Here is a 19987-nt window from a genome sequence, read left to right on the forward strand (position 1 = left end):
TATCTCTAATAACAACTCAGACATTTCTGGCTTAGGCTAAGAAATAGATTGAATACCTGCCATCCTAATTAGGAAATACAGACATATATTTTGGGACAATGGGTGGAGCTAGATCAGTTAGGAACTGTGTTACTAACATCACCCATTATCTAAAACTAGGAAGATGATATGCCTTCACAGAATACAACTCAAAAAATTACCAAAAAAGAGAGAATGGTCTTTGTTCATGATATTATAATTATGTTTGCTTGAACTCATAACTGAATGGCACTTTTTGCATCTATTATGTCATAAGGCACTATTATTATTAAAATCTACATTTTCTAGTCCACTAGTAGTAAGATGATCCCAGCTCATTTTTTTATTCCAAGTGTATGCTCTTATGAACTCTCATCCCTCCTGGATCTACAAAGATAATTCATCAGCCAAGTATGCAGACAGAGAGTCCTGCCTTCTTCAGCTTCTTCATGAGCACAACCTTTAGCTAATATAGTATACAGGTGACAACTCTCATAGTAACAATTGAATGTCTTTGTACCTGATGTTAGTTGCCATCAAATCTGCTCTGACGCATGGCAACCTCATGTGAGCAAAGTAAAACTGCCCCATAAGGTTTTCAAGGCTAAGACTTTTTGAAAACAGATCTCCAGACCTATCTCTCAAGTGCCTCTTAGTGGGTTTGAACCACTAACCTTTTGGCTAGTAGGCAAATGGCTCAGGAACTCTATTCTTTGCCTCTAGTATGAGGCATATGAAAAACCTAATATGGTGGTAGGCTGGAGAACAAATCTCCTTGGATAGACTCCAAGGCATCACTGCTTTTCAATATTTTCTATAATTCTGCTTCTGTTGTTATGTTGTTGTTATGTGCCGTCGAGTCAAACCTGACTCATAGCGACCCCTCCTTGGGTTTCCGAGGCAGCATCACTACGGAAGTAGGATTGCCCAACCTTCCTTCCGAGGAGTGGCTGGTGGGTTTGAACCACCAGCCGTCTGGTTAGCAGGCAAGTGTCTTAGCCACTATGCTACCAGAGCTCCCAATTCTGCTTCTAGGGTAGCATAGTGGTTAAGACACTTGCCTGCTAACCAGACGGCTGGCGGTTCAAACTCACCAGCCACTCCTCGGAAGGAAGGTTGGGCAATCCTACTTCTGTAGTGATACTGCCTCGGAAACCCAAGGAGGGGTCGCTATGAGTCGGGGCCGACTCGACGGCACATAACAACAACAACAAACAAAAACTAATTCTGCTTCTAGGGAAATGATATTAAGATATGTGAGCCATGACTCAATCAGCACTTTGGAAATCCTGCCCAGACCTTCTTGCACCCATTATTCATGGCCAAGTATCCCTGTACTGTAGCTACATCTTATTTCTCACTCTTCTCCTGTCACTTGACTGTGGCACCAGTGCCAGAGGGTTAGAGAAAGCCAGATGGTGGGAAAAATTAACATTTCTACTGTTTTATCCTCCAAAAAGTTTCATCAGTATCACGGCAGTTTTTATTTGATGCAATCTCTCTCTAAACAAGGTTTAATCCATGGTCTGATATAAAAAGCATTGTTTTTGGCATAAGCCAGACCTGGATTTGAATTCTGTCTCAGGTAAGATGAGAACAAGTTATCTCACTCATTGTGTGGATTAAATTAGAGGACACAGAGTGAAAGTGTCCATTACTTACCCAGTATGGAGTAGAGTTCACTAAGGTTTCCTTCATATCCAATACCAGTTGGATAAATAATTCATAAGATCATTCTTCATTTTTAGTAAGGATAATACAGAGCTGTTTCACATTTGCCATCATTTTTTCCTGTACCTTGTCTCCTCCTGTCGAGAATGTTTTCTCCTGCCACCTCCACTCAGCTCCACCAACTATGTCATCCTTTCTTCAGCTGTAATTCTAATTCTGTACCTGGTGGTATAGTTGTTAAAATGGTCACCTGCTAAGTGACAGATCAGTGGTTTGAACCCAACAGCCCCTCCACAGGAGAAAGACATGGCACTCTGTTCCTGTAAAGACTTATAGCCTTGGGAACTCTGTGGGGGCAGTTCTATTTTGTCCTATAAGGTCCCAATGAGTCGAAAATGACCTGATGGCAAGGGTTTGATTTGGAGCTAGGAGCTCTGGTGGCTCGACAGTTAAGAGCTCAGCTGCTAACCAAAAAGTTGGATGGTTCAAACCCACCCAGTGGCTGCATGAGAGAAAAACCTGGTGATTTGCTTACAGAAAGACTTCAGCTTAGGAAGCCATATGGGGCAATTCTACCCTGTCCTATAGGGTTGTGATGAGTCAGAATTGACTCTATGGCAATAGATCTTGGGTTTTGTTTTTTTTTTCAAAGTAGCCAAAAAATATATCAATATTTTGCTGATTTATTACAAAGAATGATACAATTGAGAAATGTATTTAGAAGTGTTAAATTTCTCAAAGTAAGATGAATGTTTATCATACATATATGAAAAAAAAAATGGAAGCTCTGGTAGCGTAGTGCCTAAGGCACTTAACTGCTAACCAGAAGGTTGGTGGTTCAAACCCACCAGTCACTCCTTATCAGAAGGAAGGTTGGGCAATCCACATCCGTCATGATACTGCCTTGGAAACCCAAGGAGGGGTCACTATGAGTCAGGTCCGACTCGACAGCACATAACAACAACAACATATGAAAAAAATAATAGAAGGACTACCTAACACCTAACAAAGCCCTTGCTTTAAAAAAAAAAAAAAAAGGAAAGAAAGAAAGAAAGGACTATGATCCCAAACACTGAGGTCACAAATCAAGGACACTATATTAATTATTTATTGAAAATAGTATCTGAGGGCCCCATACATACATTCTCCTCCAAGACTGAGAAAGTTAAGAAAATTTCCTTTTCTCTGTGTCACTGACTAAATATTCCTCCTTACTTGAGTTCCCCACATCCCTATTCTCTATGCCTTTAGAATTCCAAAACAAAGGTCTATTGTCTTCAAACATTTAAACAAATTCTTCTTCATTTTATCCTAATAGAAGGATAGTCCTTGACTTTATCTGGGAACATCTCACTATGCAGTCACCTTTAGTGACCTAAAGAAATCTCTGAGGGGTGATTTTTCTTTGGGAGCTTGACACTGCCTTGAAAAGTTTACAGTCATAAATTGTTACCTACTGAGAACAATTTCTCAAACTTGGTTAAATAATTACATAGACACCAAAAGAAAACCACCTACCCAAGCCATTGCATTATCTTGTCTCCTAATTCAAAAAAAGCACAGCCTACATTTTGAATATTCTAGACTGTAAAATAAAATTACAAAATATAAGTAGAAAAATCAAAATGAAGTAATTCCCAAATTGGAAGACACCATTTGTTATTTGGTGGCACCTTCTGGGAAAGCTTGATATTGCAGCTCAGCTCTGTTAAACATAAATTCCCATGCAAAAGCAAATGGGAAAAATTCTAGAAGCAAGGAAACAGTACTGATGATATATTTTAATATTTTGTAATCCAGAACTATGACAGTCGGTTTCATTTTAAGTGAATATGTACAGGCATTCCTCATTTTATTGCACTTCACTTTATTTGCTTCACAGATACTGTATTTTTTTCCAAATTGAAAGTGTGTGGCAATCCTTCATCAAGCAAGTCTATCAGTGCCATCTTCCAACAGTATATGCTCACTTCATATCTCTCTGTCACATTTTGGTTATTCTCACAATATTTCATACTTTTTCATAATGCTATTACACCCTAAGACTACCAAACCAAACTCACTGCCGTCGAGTCAGATCCGACTCCTAGCAACCCCTCCTTAGGTTTCTGAGGCAGTATCACTATGGAAGTGGATTGCCCAACCTTTCTTCTAAGGAGTGACTTGTGGGGACACCAAAAAAATTTGTGTATGATTCACTTTAGTATGATAAACCAAAACTGCAGTATCTCTGAGGTATGCCTATAGAAGAAGTTTGGGGTTCTTGCATGTTTCATAAGTCTTCCTTCAGTTCTGGTGTGTAAGCCAAATCTACTTAGGACTAGAACCTGTCACCTCTGCAAAGCAGGTGGTAAAGCCCAAACAAATATGACTCATGAATGGGGAGTGGCCATGATGCCAACTTCATGAAGTACATTTCTGCAATTTTATTATGAATTCATGGAAAAAAATAAGATGTGCTTTGCCTCTAAACTCACTGTCAAGTCAGATGACACTGGGATCACCCTGGGTCCATCCCTTTTAAACATGGTCACCTTTGTACTTTCTTATCCTTTAAGTCTCAGCTTTCTCATCTTTAAAATGAAGATAATAATAGAACCTATTTTATAGAGTTGTTTTGAGGATTAAATGAGTTAAAACACATAACGGGCTTAGAAGGGTGACTGACACATAATAAACACTCAAGAAAAGTTTAGCTACATTTATAAGTATCCCTAAAACAGTTGCCGTACTGTCACCTCTAATTCAGGCCAAACTCATGTATCAGAATAGAAGTGTGCTCCATATGGTTTGCAATTCCTGATTTTTCACAAATAAATCACCAGGCCTTTCTTCTGAGGCACCTCTACGTAAACTCAAGCCTCCATCCCTTTGCTCTGCAGCCCGCATCTTCATTATCTGCACTACACCTGGAGACACTAAAGAAACCCTAAGGAAAGCTGGTCTTGCAAAGCCCATGTTGAGTCATGTTTTTAGCTTTCTATCTAAAGATGACAGATGAAACAATTACATAAAAAATCATGGGCCTTAAAATAAGAAACAGAACTGCACTGAATAGGTGATGAAGCTCTCTCAAATAAGGTTTGTTGTTGTTGTTTTGTGCCGTCGAGTCGGATCCGACTCATAGAGACCCCTCCTTGGGTTTCCGAGGCAGTATCACTATGGAAGTAGATTGCCCCATCTTCCTTCCAAGCAGTGGCTGATGGGTTTGAACCGCCAGCCTTCTGGTTAGCAGTCAAGTGCCTTAGGCACTACGCTACCAGAGCTCCCCAAATAAGGTTTATGGACTTTATTGGGAGACATTGGCTCAATGCATGTGAGTAAAATTACTGAGCTCTAGCAACTGCAGATGACAAATAACCAACTCTGCAATGATAGGGCTCCTTGTCTGTGACTCTCAGCTACCTCTACCCAACAGCTTCTAAGCAATTATTTAATTAAAAGACTGAGCAATCACATAGGCTTGGTACAGAACAGAAGCAAACAGAAAGAGTCCCTAACTCTGTTTATTTATTTATTTTTTAAGCTTCCTTTCAACTGTTTCAAATCCTTTTTTAGAGTAAGTCAGGAATGTGGGTGAATACATGAACAGCTGGCTGGCTAGACTGCACCCTCCTCCATCTGATCACATCTAACATAGGAAACAAACAAAAAACATTAGAGAATGGGGTCAGGTGACATATCTCCATGTACCCAACAAAGTTAACTTTCTCACAATTGTTTTAATGAATGCTCGGCACTGAGCTGAATCTACCAGAGAAAGAATTGCAACCCTGCAGGTATTTTTACCTCCAGTTATAAAACACAGAGAATAGAAGCCCAGAATGAGGGCCTCCCTTCCCCCTGCAGAGCCAGGACAGCCCTTTAATGAATGGCCTCTCCAGCTGCTCCCTCACCATACTTACAGACTTTACAGCTCTTGCATGTGCTGGAATTACAAGTCATTAAAAAGCCACTTTGAAAACACAATAAAGACCTTCTTCTCTGGCTGCGACAACCTTCCCTCACATCAAAACCTAAAGCCAATGCCTCAACAGCAGGACATTTACTGCCAGCGCCAGACAGTGTAAGCAGGGCAATGAACAGGGTGGGCCGGGAGGAAATGAGACACAACAAAAGAAGGGAAGTTTTCTTTTTCCTCCTCTTTCCTCTTTTTTTTTTTTTTTTTTTTCTTTCTCTTTTTGAAAGAAACTTCTGGTAAGGTGGCTTGTAGTATTAATCCTGTATCTGAACCACACCCCACCCCTGGAAAGAATGTGTATGTACCATCTGATGAGATTTCATCTTTCTCCTTAAGAAAACACTTTGCAAAGCCAAAATGATCAAAAGACCTGATCCACATTTCATTTCTCACACTGGCAACTTTCTGCCAAATTTAATCTGCCCATTTCCAAGGAACTTTTAATTTCTCTACTTTTAAGTTACAATTAAATTTCTACAAGATAAGGCAAAAAAAAGTGAAGGCATCTGTCTTAATTATCTAGTGGTGCTAGAATAGAAATACAAGTGAGTGGCTTTAACAAACAGAAATTTGTTTTCTCAGTTAGAAGTCCAAATCCAGGGTACCAACTCCAGAGAAAGGCGTTCTCTCTCTGTCAGCTCTGAAAGAAGGATCTTGTCACTTTGAGCTTCTACTACTGGCTGATCTTCCTGTGGCTTGGCATCTATCTTTCCCCATCTCTGCTTGCTCCCTCGCTTGCTAATCTCTTCTATATCTCAAAAGAGATTGACTCCAGATACACCCTACACTAATCCTGCTTCATTAACATAACACAGACAACTCCTTCCCATATGGGATTGTAACCCACAAGCCAAAATCAAACCAAACTCACTGTCATCAAGTCCATTCTGACTCATAGTGACCCTACAGGACAGAGTAGAACTGTCTCATATAATTTCCAAGACTGTAAATCTTTATAGAAGCAGGCTGCCTTATCTGGAGTGGCTGGTGGGTTCAAACTGCTGAACTTCTGGTTAGGAGCCAAATATTTTAGCCATTGTAGCACCAGAGCTTCTGATATTATACCCACAGGTATTCAAACCAACCCAAATCCACTACCCTACAGCCAATTCTCACTCAGAGCCCTACAGAACAGAGTAGAACTTCCCCGGGTTTCCAAGGCTGTAAATTTTTACAGAAGCAGACTGCCACATTTTTCTCCTTGGAAGGAAGATGAGGCAATCTACTTCCATAGTGATACTACCTTGGAAACCCAAGGAGAGGTCACTATGAGTCGGGGCCAACTCAACGGCACATAACAACAACAACAACAACAAATGACTGCCAAGTTTGATCCACAAACCTTTAGTTCATAGCCAAGTGCTTTAAGCAACTGCCACCAGGGCTCTTTACCACAAGCACAGAAGTTAGGATTTACAACACATATTTTTGGGGGATGCAATTCAATCCATAACACCATTGATAAAGAAATTACTAACATAATCAAATCTGACCACAATAGTTATTTTAATTTTCTTTTACTGGTTTCTTCTTCCTTCTCTGAATATTAAAGTTCCTAATATCATGAAACAACCATATCAACATCATAGACTTCCCTTTAGAAGAAGAGTTATACACAAAACACAAAACAAGAAAACACTGAGGAATTAAAGGAGAGATGAGAGATACTTAAGATTCTTTTTTTTTCCAATCGTCAAAGTTAAACAGGTTAATAAAAACCACAATTATACACTTTTAGTTGACACTGATCTACTCAGATCACCCCCCTTTCCACCTGCTACTTAGTGTTAGTCACTATTAAGAAAAATCACTTTCCGTAAGTACTGTGGACCATTTTGGTCCAAAAGAGATCACCCTAACCCCAAAGCAGCTTTATTCTAAGGGGATTCACCAGGTTCTTCAATGTAAAGTATCAGTTATGCTAACACTGATGCACATAGCAAAACATTCCTTCATCATGCAGTATTCTGAATATGCTGAACAGTCACTCGCTATAGAGCATCTTTCTGCCTTCCTACCCTCTACCTGCCAAATTCCTCTGTTGGGAAAAATTACTGAACTTTCGCATAACAATATTAGATTTCTGTATAATCATGAACATGGGAAACAGTTCAAGAATCACAAAACTTATTTAAGGACAAAATCATCTCTTAAGATGTCTTAACAGTGACAGCAATTTAGGAAAAAACAAAACAAAACAAAACACCAAGTGCCCATCCAGTGCAGTGCTACATGCATTAATGTCTGGTGGCATAGTGCCTAAGGCATTTGACTGCTAACCAGAAGGCTGGTGGTTCAAACCCACCAGCCACTCTTGGAAGGAAGGTTGGGCAACCTACTTCCGCAGTGATACTGCCTCAGAAACCCAAGGAGGGGTCACTATGAGTCAGATCTGACTTGACAGCAGTACATTTGGGTTTTTTTTTTTTTTTTGGTTCTCATTTAATTAAAGTTATTGTTCACTTTTGCCTCACTTTTAGTTTAAGACTTAGATTTCTGTCCTGTATTTTTCCAGTTATTATGTAACACATATATCATTATCAAGTTCACATACCTCCTCTAGACAAAATGCAGAGCAACTTGCTATCTATTCCAAGTATTCATTTTTCCCCTAATAAGCACTTGAAAAGGGGCACTAGGGGTCTGCGGTATCTTTTTAATATCAAAAAATCTTGTTCAAAGCTCCAGGGAAGGGGGAAGCCATGTCACACATAACAACAGATAACTAACATTTATTTATTATTGTGCTAAGTGCTCTCATGAGATTAATTTATTTAATTTTGATAATAATATACAAACTACCAGTAGATCCTATTTCAATCTCCATTTTACAAAAGAAGAAACTAAGAAACAGAGAAGGTTAAATTATTTGCACAAGATCAGCTGTGGAGCTGGGACTCAAAAACAGCCCATCTGCCACTAGAGTGCAGACTCCCACTCACCTGACAACCAACTGATCCACCTATCCACCTACTCCTTCTCAACAAATGATTCCCCAAAATATGCCCATCTTCTTTCTCTGTCTCTTCTCATATACTAAGCATGTAGAAACTTAGTGAAAGACAACCATGTGAATTAGCAATCCAAGGTTCCTAATCAATCTTAATAATGCTACTTTTTATTTTTATACAGTACCTGAGATCTAACTATTATGGAAAAACTTCCCTTAATAATTTCCTCCCTTTAACTGCAACTAATCTACATAGAGACAAGATGTTTTCTGTATAGACACACAAGGTAAAAATCATTTGCCTGATCCTTCCTAGCTCTTCATGCTCTTCTGATTTCTTTTTGTCTCTTTCTTATTCCCAAAGTCCATGATATTTGCCCACTATGTCTAAAAGTACCCACCACCCCTTTCTATCTTCTTAAAATGAACTCAGATTCAAATAAAGAAGCTGGAAGGGACCTTAGATGGATCAGGTCATCTTATCACATTCAGATGAAGACAGGCTCACCAGGGCAATGTGAAAGGTACCCTCGAAAGTTGGGCAAGGCCAAGGCCCTGCTCTAAGCCATCGATTACTGGCCAAGCTAAGGCTATGGACTACTTAGTAGTCTTCTTTACAACTATCTCCTGCTCTTCTCTTTGGCCCACAGGAGGGATGCCATGTAGGAGAAAGTTCAAAGCCTCTCTCTGTTGTTGTTGTTATGTGCTGTCGAGTCGGACCCAGCTCACAGCGACCCTCCTTGGATTACTGAGGCAGTATCACTACGGAAGTAGATTGCCCCATCTTCCTTCCGAGGAGTGGCTGGTGGCTTTGAATCGCCAGCCTTCTGGTTAGCAGTCAAGTGCCTTAGGCACTATATTACCAGAGCTCCTAAGCCTCTCTTTACTATTGGATAAATTGAATTTCAGCTCTCTATTATTTGTGTTGGGAGCTCTGGTAGCAAAGTGGCTAAGGCACTTGACTGCTAACCAGAAGGTTGGCAGTTCAAACCCACCAGCCACTCCTCGGAAGGAAGATGGGGCAATCTACTTCCGTAGTGATACTGCCTTGGAAACCCAATGAGGGGTTGCTATGAGTCGGGCCTGACTCAATGGCACATAACAACAACAACAACAACATTATTTGTGTTTATTTGTGGACAAGTCTTTTGTATATTAGCTTACATGGAACCATGTCTGTCAATTCTCTTCTGGTATATCACACACGTTGAATGAATTAAACCAAAAGCATCACTATTACCAGAAGACTAATATCCAAATAATGCTCAAAAGTTTTTAGAGGCTTTCTTTCCAATGACAGGAGGAGCACATTACAAAAATTCCTGTTATTATCACACATGTTAGATGAGGTTCTAATAAGTCGTGCATCTTTGAAAATTTATTATATATCGTAAGGAATTATGATTCTAACTCTTCATTCCAGAAGATTTTTCAAAGTATTTCTTTGGACAAATATACCAAGTTGAATAAGAACTTTTATTGAAAGAAAAGTTATACCTTATAAATTACATGTAAAAGGGAAGGAGTAAGAGACAAGTAAAAGGAATACAAAAGCACAAACAGAATTAACTAAAGAGGAATACTGTAATCTTTTCACACTGAAAGGGCATTCAATAGTGTTTCTAAACGTCATTTAGTTTTCTCACGAATCAGTAAACATTCTAGAAAGCTGCCTTTCAAACAAATGACTAGGACTTTCTATGAAACAAAGACACCCCTACTCTGAAATAAAATTTTCACAAACCATTACTTACCATACCACTTAAATTGTATTCTGATTTTATTTTCAATGATGATGATGGCATACTGAATTGAATTCATGGCTCACCAATGAATCACAGCCCACAATTTAAAAAACTCTGTTCTAAAAGAATCATAACACATCAGAAGATAGAAAAACAAAGTTGCTAAACTTGACAGTCTTGATAGATTAATCACACCCCAATAGCATCAATGAATATTTCTAAGTGATTTGAAACAAAAATCAAACATAAAAAAGAGGTTCAAATAACAACTGTATCGTGAATAAATTTCTAATTAAGAGGAACAGCAGCAGTAAGAAGCAAAAGAAGAAAAATAAATGCATGAGATACTGGAATAAACCCCACCAACTGTCATCTGCATTTCACAAACTATGAACTTAAAGCCTTTACCAAACACTGGAACAAATTACCCAGTCTCTAGTATTTCATATGCTATTCTGCTCCTAACTGATCTATTGAAATGTCAAGATTGGCTATAGAGAGGAGGGAGGTAGTCTGTGGACCACTGGGGATGGATGTCAGTCAACACCATGTCCTGATCCCAGCTACGCAGAACAATCAACGCAAATGCAGAGTAGGGAAGTTGCTACTAAAGCTTCCTCCCCTTTGTCAGCATTGGAACTAAGGACACTTGTGGGGCAACCACAGGGGGCATAAAGAAAAGCATCTGAAATTTGCCAGCAATACCTAGCTAGACATCTTACTTAACCATTGTCTAAAAATATTAATGAGAAAAAGTAAGATTATTAGGGCTGATCATGATCGACAAGAAACTAAAGGCGGCCAAAGTTGAAGAAAAAGAAAACTGAGGAGTAACTTCATAATAAATTATGTTTATTCCCTAAAAATAGAATTTCATATCTATGTAATTAGTCCTGTCACTAGAATTGTAAGATTTCTTACATTGGTGAGAAGTTAGACTAGACAACCTGAAAGTCCCTTCAAACCCTGAGAAATGTGTAATTATAAATCTAACTCCCAAAATCAAGTAAATTTTTTTTTTTTTATTAGACCGGTCAGACGGGCACCTGTAATATACATATCAGTAAGAACTTTTAGTGAAGATCATGCCAAACTTTTCAAATCAGGGGCTACACAATGGTTAAAAAAATGTAAACCTTTCATTTTCAAAATAATTACTTGGTTTGACAGGTGCATACAAAAGTCAAAACTTATCAAATTATAAACTTTAAATATGTATAGTTCATTGTTATATAAAACTTGCCTTAATAAAGCTGTAAAAAACACTATCACCAGTGTTCCACGTATATCACAAATTAGATCATTCCACTGAGCAAAAGAACAAGAGTATAGATGCACCCCAATATTTTCTCAGTTTCTCTTTTAAATTTATGTTCACCTATATTCAAGTTTTATGCCATTCATCTCAACTTCCTAAATGAAATCATGGAAAAGAACAGTAACCAAGCTTTCACCAGCACCTAAATTTTCCTGATGTTCAGACGACCTACTCCAGAATAGATCTTGTCTTTAATAACTTTAATCGATCTTGTCTTTAATAACTTTAATCACAGCCTGCAGATTCTGCAGATTCCTTAGTGATTTAATTTCTTCCTTTCCATTAGTTAAGGAAACTAATTCCTAGGCCACGCCTACTTCCATGCTACCATCTTAATGGTTCAATGTTCATTTTCTTTCTTCATCATTTATCATGAAGCTATCTGAAATAAAATCTGAACAAACAGTAAGGGAGAGGAGGGAGATCAATAAGACTACTCACATCAGATTTAGAGGACATATTCTCCTCCACGTCTGAATCATTGGGATCCACAATATCATCAAATGGTGGTAAAGTTGATTTCTTCTTCTCTGATGTCTCACTTTCAATTTTGACCTTTCCCATCTTGACATGAGATTTATCTTTTATCTGTTTTTTGTCAGCAGAACAAGTGAGTATCAGTGGTGGTGCACTAGAAAAACTTTTAAATAAAGCCTCTGAGCTACTCTTTTTCCTTTTTTTGGCTGAGAGTTCTTCAGAATCTGAATTGGGGGGCCTTTTACTAGGAGCCTTCTTATCTTGCTGTCCACTGGTGATGGTGAGTAAGTTACTGTCTGGTTTTGGCTCTTTTGACATGGGTTTAGGTTCCTTGAAGGCCATCTTAGGAACTATTTTTTCTTCTTTCAGTGGTTTATTTTCTTTGGGTTTCTTAGAGGATTCTTTGGAAGATTTGTTGTGATCCCTGGAAGGTTCTTTGAAGGCACTTTTATGTTCTCTGGAGTCTTTAGAAGGTTTTTCCTTGTGCTCCTTCATTAATTTGTGAGGCTTTGAAAAACTGGTACTACTGCTGCTGCTGCTACTGCTGCTGCTGCTGCTGCTACTGCTGCTGCTGCTGCTGCTACTGCTGCTGCTGCTGCTGCTGCTGCTGCTGCTGCTGCTACAACTGCTGCTGCTGCTGCTGGTATGAATACTCCTATTAGGGTCCTGCAGAAAAACAAGAGAGAAATGAAACCCTCAGAGCCAAGCACCAATAAAGACTCAACAGTTAATTTTCTGGAGTTCAAGCTACATAAAATGATCATTCTTTGACTGTTCTTAAACTGATCTTTATATAAACTAACTATGACAATGTAGGGAGCTCTGGTAGCATAGTGCCTAAGGCACTTGACTGCTAACCAGAAGGCTGGCAGTTCAAACCCACCAGCCACTCCTTGGAAGGAAGGTTGGGCAATCTACTTACAGAGTGATCCCACCTCAGAAACCCAAGGAGGGTTCGCTATGAGTTGGGTCTGACTTGACGACACATAACAACAACAACATGACAATGTAACAGTGGTAAAAGTGTATCTGAGAAATACAGAGAGGGCTACTATTACTATATTAAGGAATTACTGTATCAAGGAATACTGGAGCAAGCTGTTTGCTTAATCATTAGGAGCATGGTGTCTGAAAGCATTTTAACTCAACAAATGTTAAACAAATGCTTGTCCTAGAAGATACAAAGATAACGCATGCCCCCCACTCTTAATAACTACCCATATCTCTGATTCATACTTGCTGTGAGAGCCACCTATAAAGTGCTATGACCACAACACCACCCACTGCTGTCGAGTCGATTCTGACAACAAAAGATACAGAAATCATTTGGGCTGTTGGGAACCTAGGGAAGAATAATCCAGAAATTTACAGAGAAATACATTTATAGAGAACCGGGTCTTAAGAGTATATGCAGGTAATTACTAGAAAGAGAGGTCTCTAAGTATGAGGGTTCAGATGAACTAAGACAAGAAGGCAACAAAGCACAGACTGTAGTTGGGAACAGCAACCAGCTATAGCACGAGACTGAGAGGAAAAGAAGAAAAATAGCCCAGTATACATGATGTGGCCAGGCAATATTATATTTTAAATACAGGGGGGTAACACAAGACCCCCCCACCAACAAAGAATCAAAATAATTCGAGATAAAAAGCGTATTTTTTAATGCTGCCCAAAATTCAGCAGTTACGGAATATTTCTCTCACCCACTATCAAAACAAACAAACAAAAAAAAGAGTAATGCAAATTATAACAAAGAGTTCACCTCAAAGTTAAATGGACCAAAAAACCTTTAGCAATTACTATTGTGTAATCATGAGGAAGGAGTTACTTGCTGTCTGTCTGCTTGTAAATGTGTTACCAGTTGTTTGCCCATATACACTCTGCAGATTACATAACCTGTAGGTAACCTTTCTGTTTAGGAACATAATCTAAGTCCATACTTACCATATTTGTGAACCTCTACTACTAATAGCATGTGTAAGAAACAGAAGTAGATCCTGGACACACAAAAATCCACACTAACACTAAAAAAAGAGCTCTTTCTCGCTTATTTCCATCTCCTGATGCAGCCAAAGACAACGCAACTAGATTTACATCTTCAGGCTTACTTACTATGTTTAATTCTAATTTGTCTATTTCAGCCCAATGACATGTAAAGAAATCTATATTCCTTAAATATCTAGCATGATTCAGGACAGACAGTCAGCAGTGCCTTATTTTTTACTTAAATAAACAATCTATGCATTGGTCTATAGAAAAAGAAACGTATGTATATGGATAAGCCAGCATCAGAAAGTAATATCTCAAAATGAAACATTATTGTTCTATGTTAATAGGAAAATGTATTTTTAATTCTTGCAAAAATTTTGTGCTATTTGTTCAACAATAACAAAATGACAAACTACTGCATATGTTTTCTTAAATAAGCATTTGGTTTCCAAAATTCTAAAATGGATGTTACTAAGCAAAGAGATGCTTTTATGTACCAAACTAGATAATTCCTTACAAAATATCTTAATCTGAGAGTTAAAAGCAGAATGCTGAAGACAGGAATTACATTACAGAAACTTCATTATTTTATAAATTCTATTACAAGACATTTCCTGGCATGTTAAGCAATGCTATGAATAATTAAAATAAAATATAATGGACAAACTAAATTAAGGAAGAACATTTTGAAATCTAATATTCTTGAGGTTTTCTCTTTTTATTAAATTGGTTTGTTGACTCACCAAATTTTGGCAATTTGCAATCAGTATTCTAATTACGGCTCAAGAACATCCAACACTGCTGTTTAATATTCACTAGAGTATTATACATATTTTTATAAATATAACTTAAAAAATATAGTTATTAATTTACCAATACATTTTTTTAATATTAAAACAGTTAAAAAAAAAGAAGTAACAACTCAAGCATCAGAGGGAGACTTCTATAGGGGTCCTCCCATGGTTTATTTTTAAAATTCTCTGTAAAACAAATTCTTAACAAGGCACAGAGTGGTATCTGACACAGCTTCTCATCACAGAAACTTTAAGTTCTTGTCTCAATTACATCCATGTAATGTTAGGCACAAAACTCGAGAAATTTTCTGTTAATCATCAAGTTGATCTAGGTATTTGATGTCTACTCTTACCTTTTCAAGGAGCTCTGGTGGCAAAGTGGTTAAAGCATTCACCTGTGAACCAAAAGGTTGGTGGTTCAAACCCACCAGCCACTCCACAGAAGAAAGATGAGGCAGTCTGATTCCATAAAGATTTACAGCCTTAGAAACCCTATGGGGCAATTCTACTCTGTCCTATAGGGCCACTATGAGTTGATCACCTCAATGGCAGTGGGTTGTTTCTGTTTGGTTTGGTTTGGTTACCATTTTACGCACCCAACAAACCAAACTTTGTACAAGCAGGTCACTCAGTTATTCTTGTTCCTTCCCCTTTTGTAATTACCACCACAAAAAGCTTTCTTTAAACTAAACCAACTCAGCAAACATTTCGTTAACAACTTCCTAGAAAAATAAAATTTAGAAAATCCATGGTTTCTATTATATAAGACTGTATTTTCTTTGGCCTGGGCCAACAAAGTTCAAATTTATGTCATTTGACTCCATATTCATACAACTAAATCCAAAACAGAAACTTGAATACAAAGTCAGGCATTACAGGCTACTGATAGAGTGCAAGCATTCATTGATTCTCAGCTTATCTATCCCATAAACATGGGGGATCTCACTGGCTTTTCAAAATTTTTACTGAACTATTAACCTCAACAACATTAAGAGTCACTAAACAGCACAAACTAATTACCATCCAATGTGAAGTTTACACATGTTGTATAATTCAAATTCTCTTTGCCTGAGGCTGATTAGGGGAAACTGAATATCAAGCAATTTCAACTAGTAAGAGCTTATGTGCATAATTCAAATCTCAAATATTTAAGGCAAATGACTATCCAAACATAAATATACATATATCTGCACTACCTTTGCAACCTGTGAATATAGAGTACAATATTTTCTTTCATCCATGTAGATACTACTGAATGCTTCCTTGTTTTAATTTTCTGGAACAGAATGGGCCTTTTTAATGTATAATCTTCTCTAATACTACTTGTCAACAACTCCAGTAAATGGTTTAAAGAAAAAGAAGAGGTTGTAGCTATTGGCCAGAATAAGGTTTTCTGATTATACTTGGCTTTCAATTGTCATGTTATCACCATTTCTGTTTCCCAATACCACTGATAACTAAAAGGTGATTTTCTCCCCAGCTCTTGTTTCTTCGCTCTGGCTAGCTTCTTATTTTTTGGTCTCTGTCCTGACACCGCCTCGGAAACCCAAGGAGGGGTCACTATGAGTCAGATCTGACTCAACAGCAGTGAGTTTGGTTTTTTGGTTAGTCCTTCTTTACAAGGAGCTCTGGCAGTGTAATGCCTAAGGCATCTGACTGCCGATCAGAAGGCTGGAGGTTCAAATCCACCAGCCACTCCTCGGAAGGAAGACTGGGCAATCTACTTCCATAAAGATTTACCAACTCTGAAACCCAAAGAGGATTGAAAGAGCACTAGTGGCACAGTGGTTAAGGCATCCAGCTTCTAACCAAAAGCCTGAGAGTTCAAACCCACCAGCTGCTCTGTGGGAAAAAGATGAGGCAGTTTGCTTCCATCAAGATTCACAGCCTTTGAAATCCTATGAGTTAGTTGTACTCTGCCCTACAGGGTCAATATGAGTCAGAATTGACTCAATGGCAGTGAATTTGCTTTGGTCCTACTTTAACTGGCTTCTGTGTTATGTGCATTTCTGTGTTTTCAGATCACTCACATTTGATTCGATGAAATTTGGATATGGACAAATAAATTCTCCCAGAAGAATATTTGTCTAAATGCAATAAACTCTCCCAGAAGAGTTTGTTTCTCCAAACTGCATATTAAAAAGGATGCTTCCTAAAAGTCATAGTATAGTCCAAGAAGTTATGCATATAAGGAGGTAGGGAAACCCATGACAGTCAAAAATAGGTTACCCAGACTAGAAGCTTTTCTATAATGTCATTAAACATATGCTAAATGAGACAGGAATCAAATACTATCTGAGTCTATAAAGTATAAAAGTCAGGCTTCTAGGGGGAAAACAGCCTTGAATTTGACTTGCCTGCCCTTTAATGTCAAACCGAACCCATTTACCTTTCTTGACCAGTCAGCTCCATGGGAAAGCAGGCATCAGAGCCAGAAGAATGTGGCCACGGGCTTATGGGCAACTTGAAGGGGTTAGGGTGGCCAATGCAGGGCTTTCTCTGCTCTGGACTCCAGGCTCAATTCAGTTTTGCCCACAGATAATTGCATGAGTGTGCCAAAATGCTCTAGCCCTAAAGGGACTCAGAAGGTACTCCAAAATCAACACTATTCCTGAGACTGGGAAATGCAAAGCAACCAGAAAGCAAAGACTCATCCAGGCGTGAGGACAAGAAACACACATGCCTGCTGTTACAGAGCAGGCTGAGATGCCTGTATTTTTCATCATTTACAAGATTATAATAATTTAAAATTATAATAATGTAATAGCTCAGCCTGACCCCATTGTGCATATAAATAGCATATCTAAGGATGACGAGAGGAAGATGGACAGACCTGAAGAAGTTCTGCTGGAGGAGACTAAAACATTGAGGCCAAAAGTGGTATGACCACTTAATGAGAGTCAAATCGATATAAAAAGAGCACAGAGCATAATTTATGGAAATGTAAAACAATAATAATAAATTAAAACTATAAATAAAATTCTCCACTGAATAATTCAGCAGATAAAGACGATGACTCAAATTGGCAGCATGAAAGATCAATTGGGAGAAATCTCAAAGCATAAAGTGAAAACACAAAGAGATGAAAATCACAATGGGAAATGGTAAGAGATTTGAAGAACAGATTGAAGCAATTTAATAAACTAGTCATATGTACAGTTCCAGAAGAGTATACAGAAAAAGTAAATGGGAAAAAAAAAGGGAGAGAAAATAGTTAAAGTAATTAATTTTAACTTTCTAACTTTGGTTGTTAGCAGCTGTTTTTTGGTTTTGACTCATAGTGGCCCTGTACATAACAGAATGAAACACTGCCCTGTCTTGGACCCTCCTCAAAACTGCTGCTATGCTTCCCAGTGTGGCAGCTGCAGCTGAAGAAATACAGAAAGAAATTTCCACTGAAATAAAGAAGGGACTGAATCTCAACTTCACAGGGCTCCCCAAGATCCAGGCAAGATTGGTGAGAAAAGAAACATGTCCAGGAGCATCACTATAAGTGCCCTAAATTCTAAGGAAAGAAAAATTGGAAATTATCAGAAAGATTACTTACAATTAAAAAAATATAAGATTAGACTTCTCAGAAAACTTGATGAGTTTCAAAACCAAGTGTCGATCATGACAACATAACCTGAGCTGGAAATGAAAGAAGAGCGGGCAGAAAAGGAGCAGAGCTCAATGGCTTTAAAAGAACAAACATTGAGCATGACTGTTCCCTGGGAAGAACTATACAGATGTTTTATTTAGTTTTCAGCAGAAGGAGTAAAACATACAATTTACTTGGCGACAAATAATTAATTTTGAAATCAGAGCCTCTTCTTAGATATTTTTCAAGTGGCTCAGGCTTTGTGCCTTTTTTACCACATGATATTTTTTCATTTGTAGACTTATTGAAATAGTGTTCAGAGGGTTTACATGATATTAGCAAAAGTAACCTCTCTTATAATGTCCCTATGGAACACACAATGTCTCCAATTATTTCAAAAAGTATCAAAAAACTGTAAGATGTTTCTCATCTCAAAATTAAGTGTCCCCAAAATCAATATAAAAATCTGCCACATTGCTTATTTTGCAATGATAAAAATTTATATTGCTGAAATCAAATAAGGAGCTCTGGTAACATACTGCCTAAGCCACCTGACTGCTAACCAGAAGGCTGTCGGTTCAAACCCACCAGCCAATACTGGGAAGGAAGGTTAGGCAATCTACTTCCGTAGTGATACTGCCTCGGAAGCCCAAGGAGGCGTGGCTATGAGTCGGGTCCAATTCAACGGCACATAACAACAACAACAACAACAAATAAAATCAAATAAATGATCACCCCCAAAAGTATAAGAAGTCAGAGTGCTAGTAAGATGGCAGACTAGACAGAAAGACTGCACAGACCCTTTTCAACAAAGAAAAGGGAAACCAATTAACACAGACACAGAAGATAATCCTGGATCCCTGAGCTTTGAAGGGAAGGATATAGAAGTGGAATAAACCCTGACTAGCAGAAGAATTTGCATGAAAATACCAAAAAAGGAGACAGATGGAGCTGCAGTCTGGCAGCGATACTGAGCGATCCTGACAGCACAACACAGACAGTTTGGAGATTCCCGAGTGGTGGTAGAACCTAAGAATTATCCTAAAAATCAGCCCTGCTAGCCAGGGATGGCACAGAAGACTGCTCTGGTGGCTGGGGAATAAACGGAGAAGGTGAAGAGAAAGGTGGCTGAGCTGTGGACTTTTGCTGGTCCGGAGGATGCCACCATTTTGAATGTTACAAGCGGCTTGACCATTTTGGATATTTAAAGAGACAGTGCTCTCCAAGATTCCAGATTCCCTTAAGAAGAGGTTCTGTTTCCAGCAACCCCAAGGATACTCCGGACCTGCAAGACTGAAAAGCATACACCAACAGTCCCCATAAAACACAACTATACCCACACCTCCTGCAACTTCACTTACTGAGCAAGAGCCACTATCTTCTTCTCCACCAACGGCCCAATGATAAAAAACCAACAAGAAGAGCCGGAATCACCCTTGGCTGCTCTTCACAAACAGTTAACAGAGATCTAAATACAACAATGT

At 38.4% G+C, this 19987-nt stretch overlaps 1 protein-coding gene across 1 annotated transcript in view; it reads right to left on the minus strand.

Annotated features, from left to right (window-relative positions):
* MLLT3 (MLLT3 super elongation complex subunit) overlaps positions 1 to 19987 on the minus strand; it is a 377464-nt gene that overhangs the window by 85403 nt on the left and 272074 nt on the right. The window contains exon 5 of the mRNA XM_007952543.2: positions 12105 to 12806. Within this exon, the coding sequence (XP_007950734.1) occupies positions 12105 to 12806 (702 nt within the window). The remainder of the gene's footprint in view (positions 1 to 12104; positions 12807 to 19987) is intronic.

Source organism: Orycteropus afer, unplaced genomic scaffold, assembly GCF_000298275.1.
Source record: "Orycteropus afer afer isolate SDZICR_OR568_19922 unplaced genomic scaffold, OryAfe1.0 scaffold00345, whole genome shotgun sequence".
In the NCBI taxonomy this organism is placed as follows: domain Eukaryota; kingdom Metazoa; phylum Chordata; class Mammalia; order Tubulidentata; family Orycteropodidae; genus Orycteropus; species Orycteropus afer.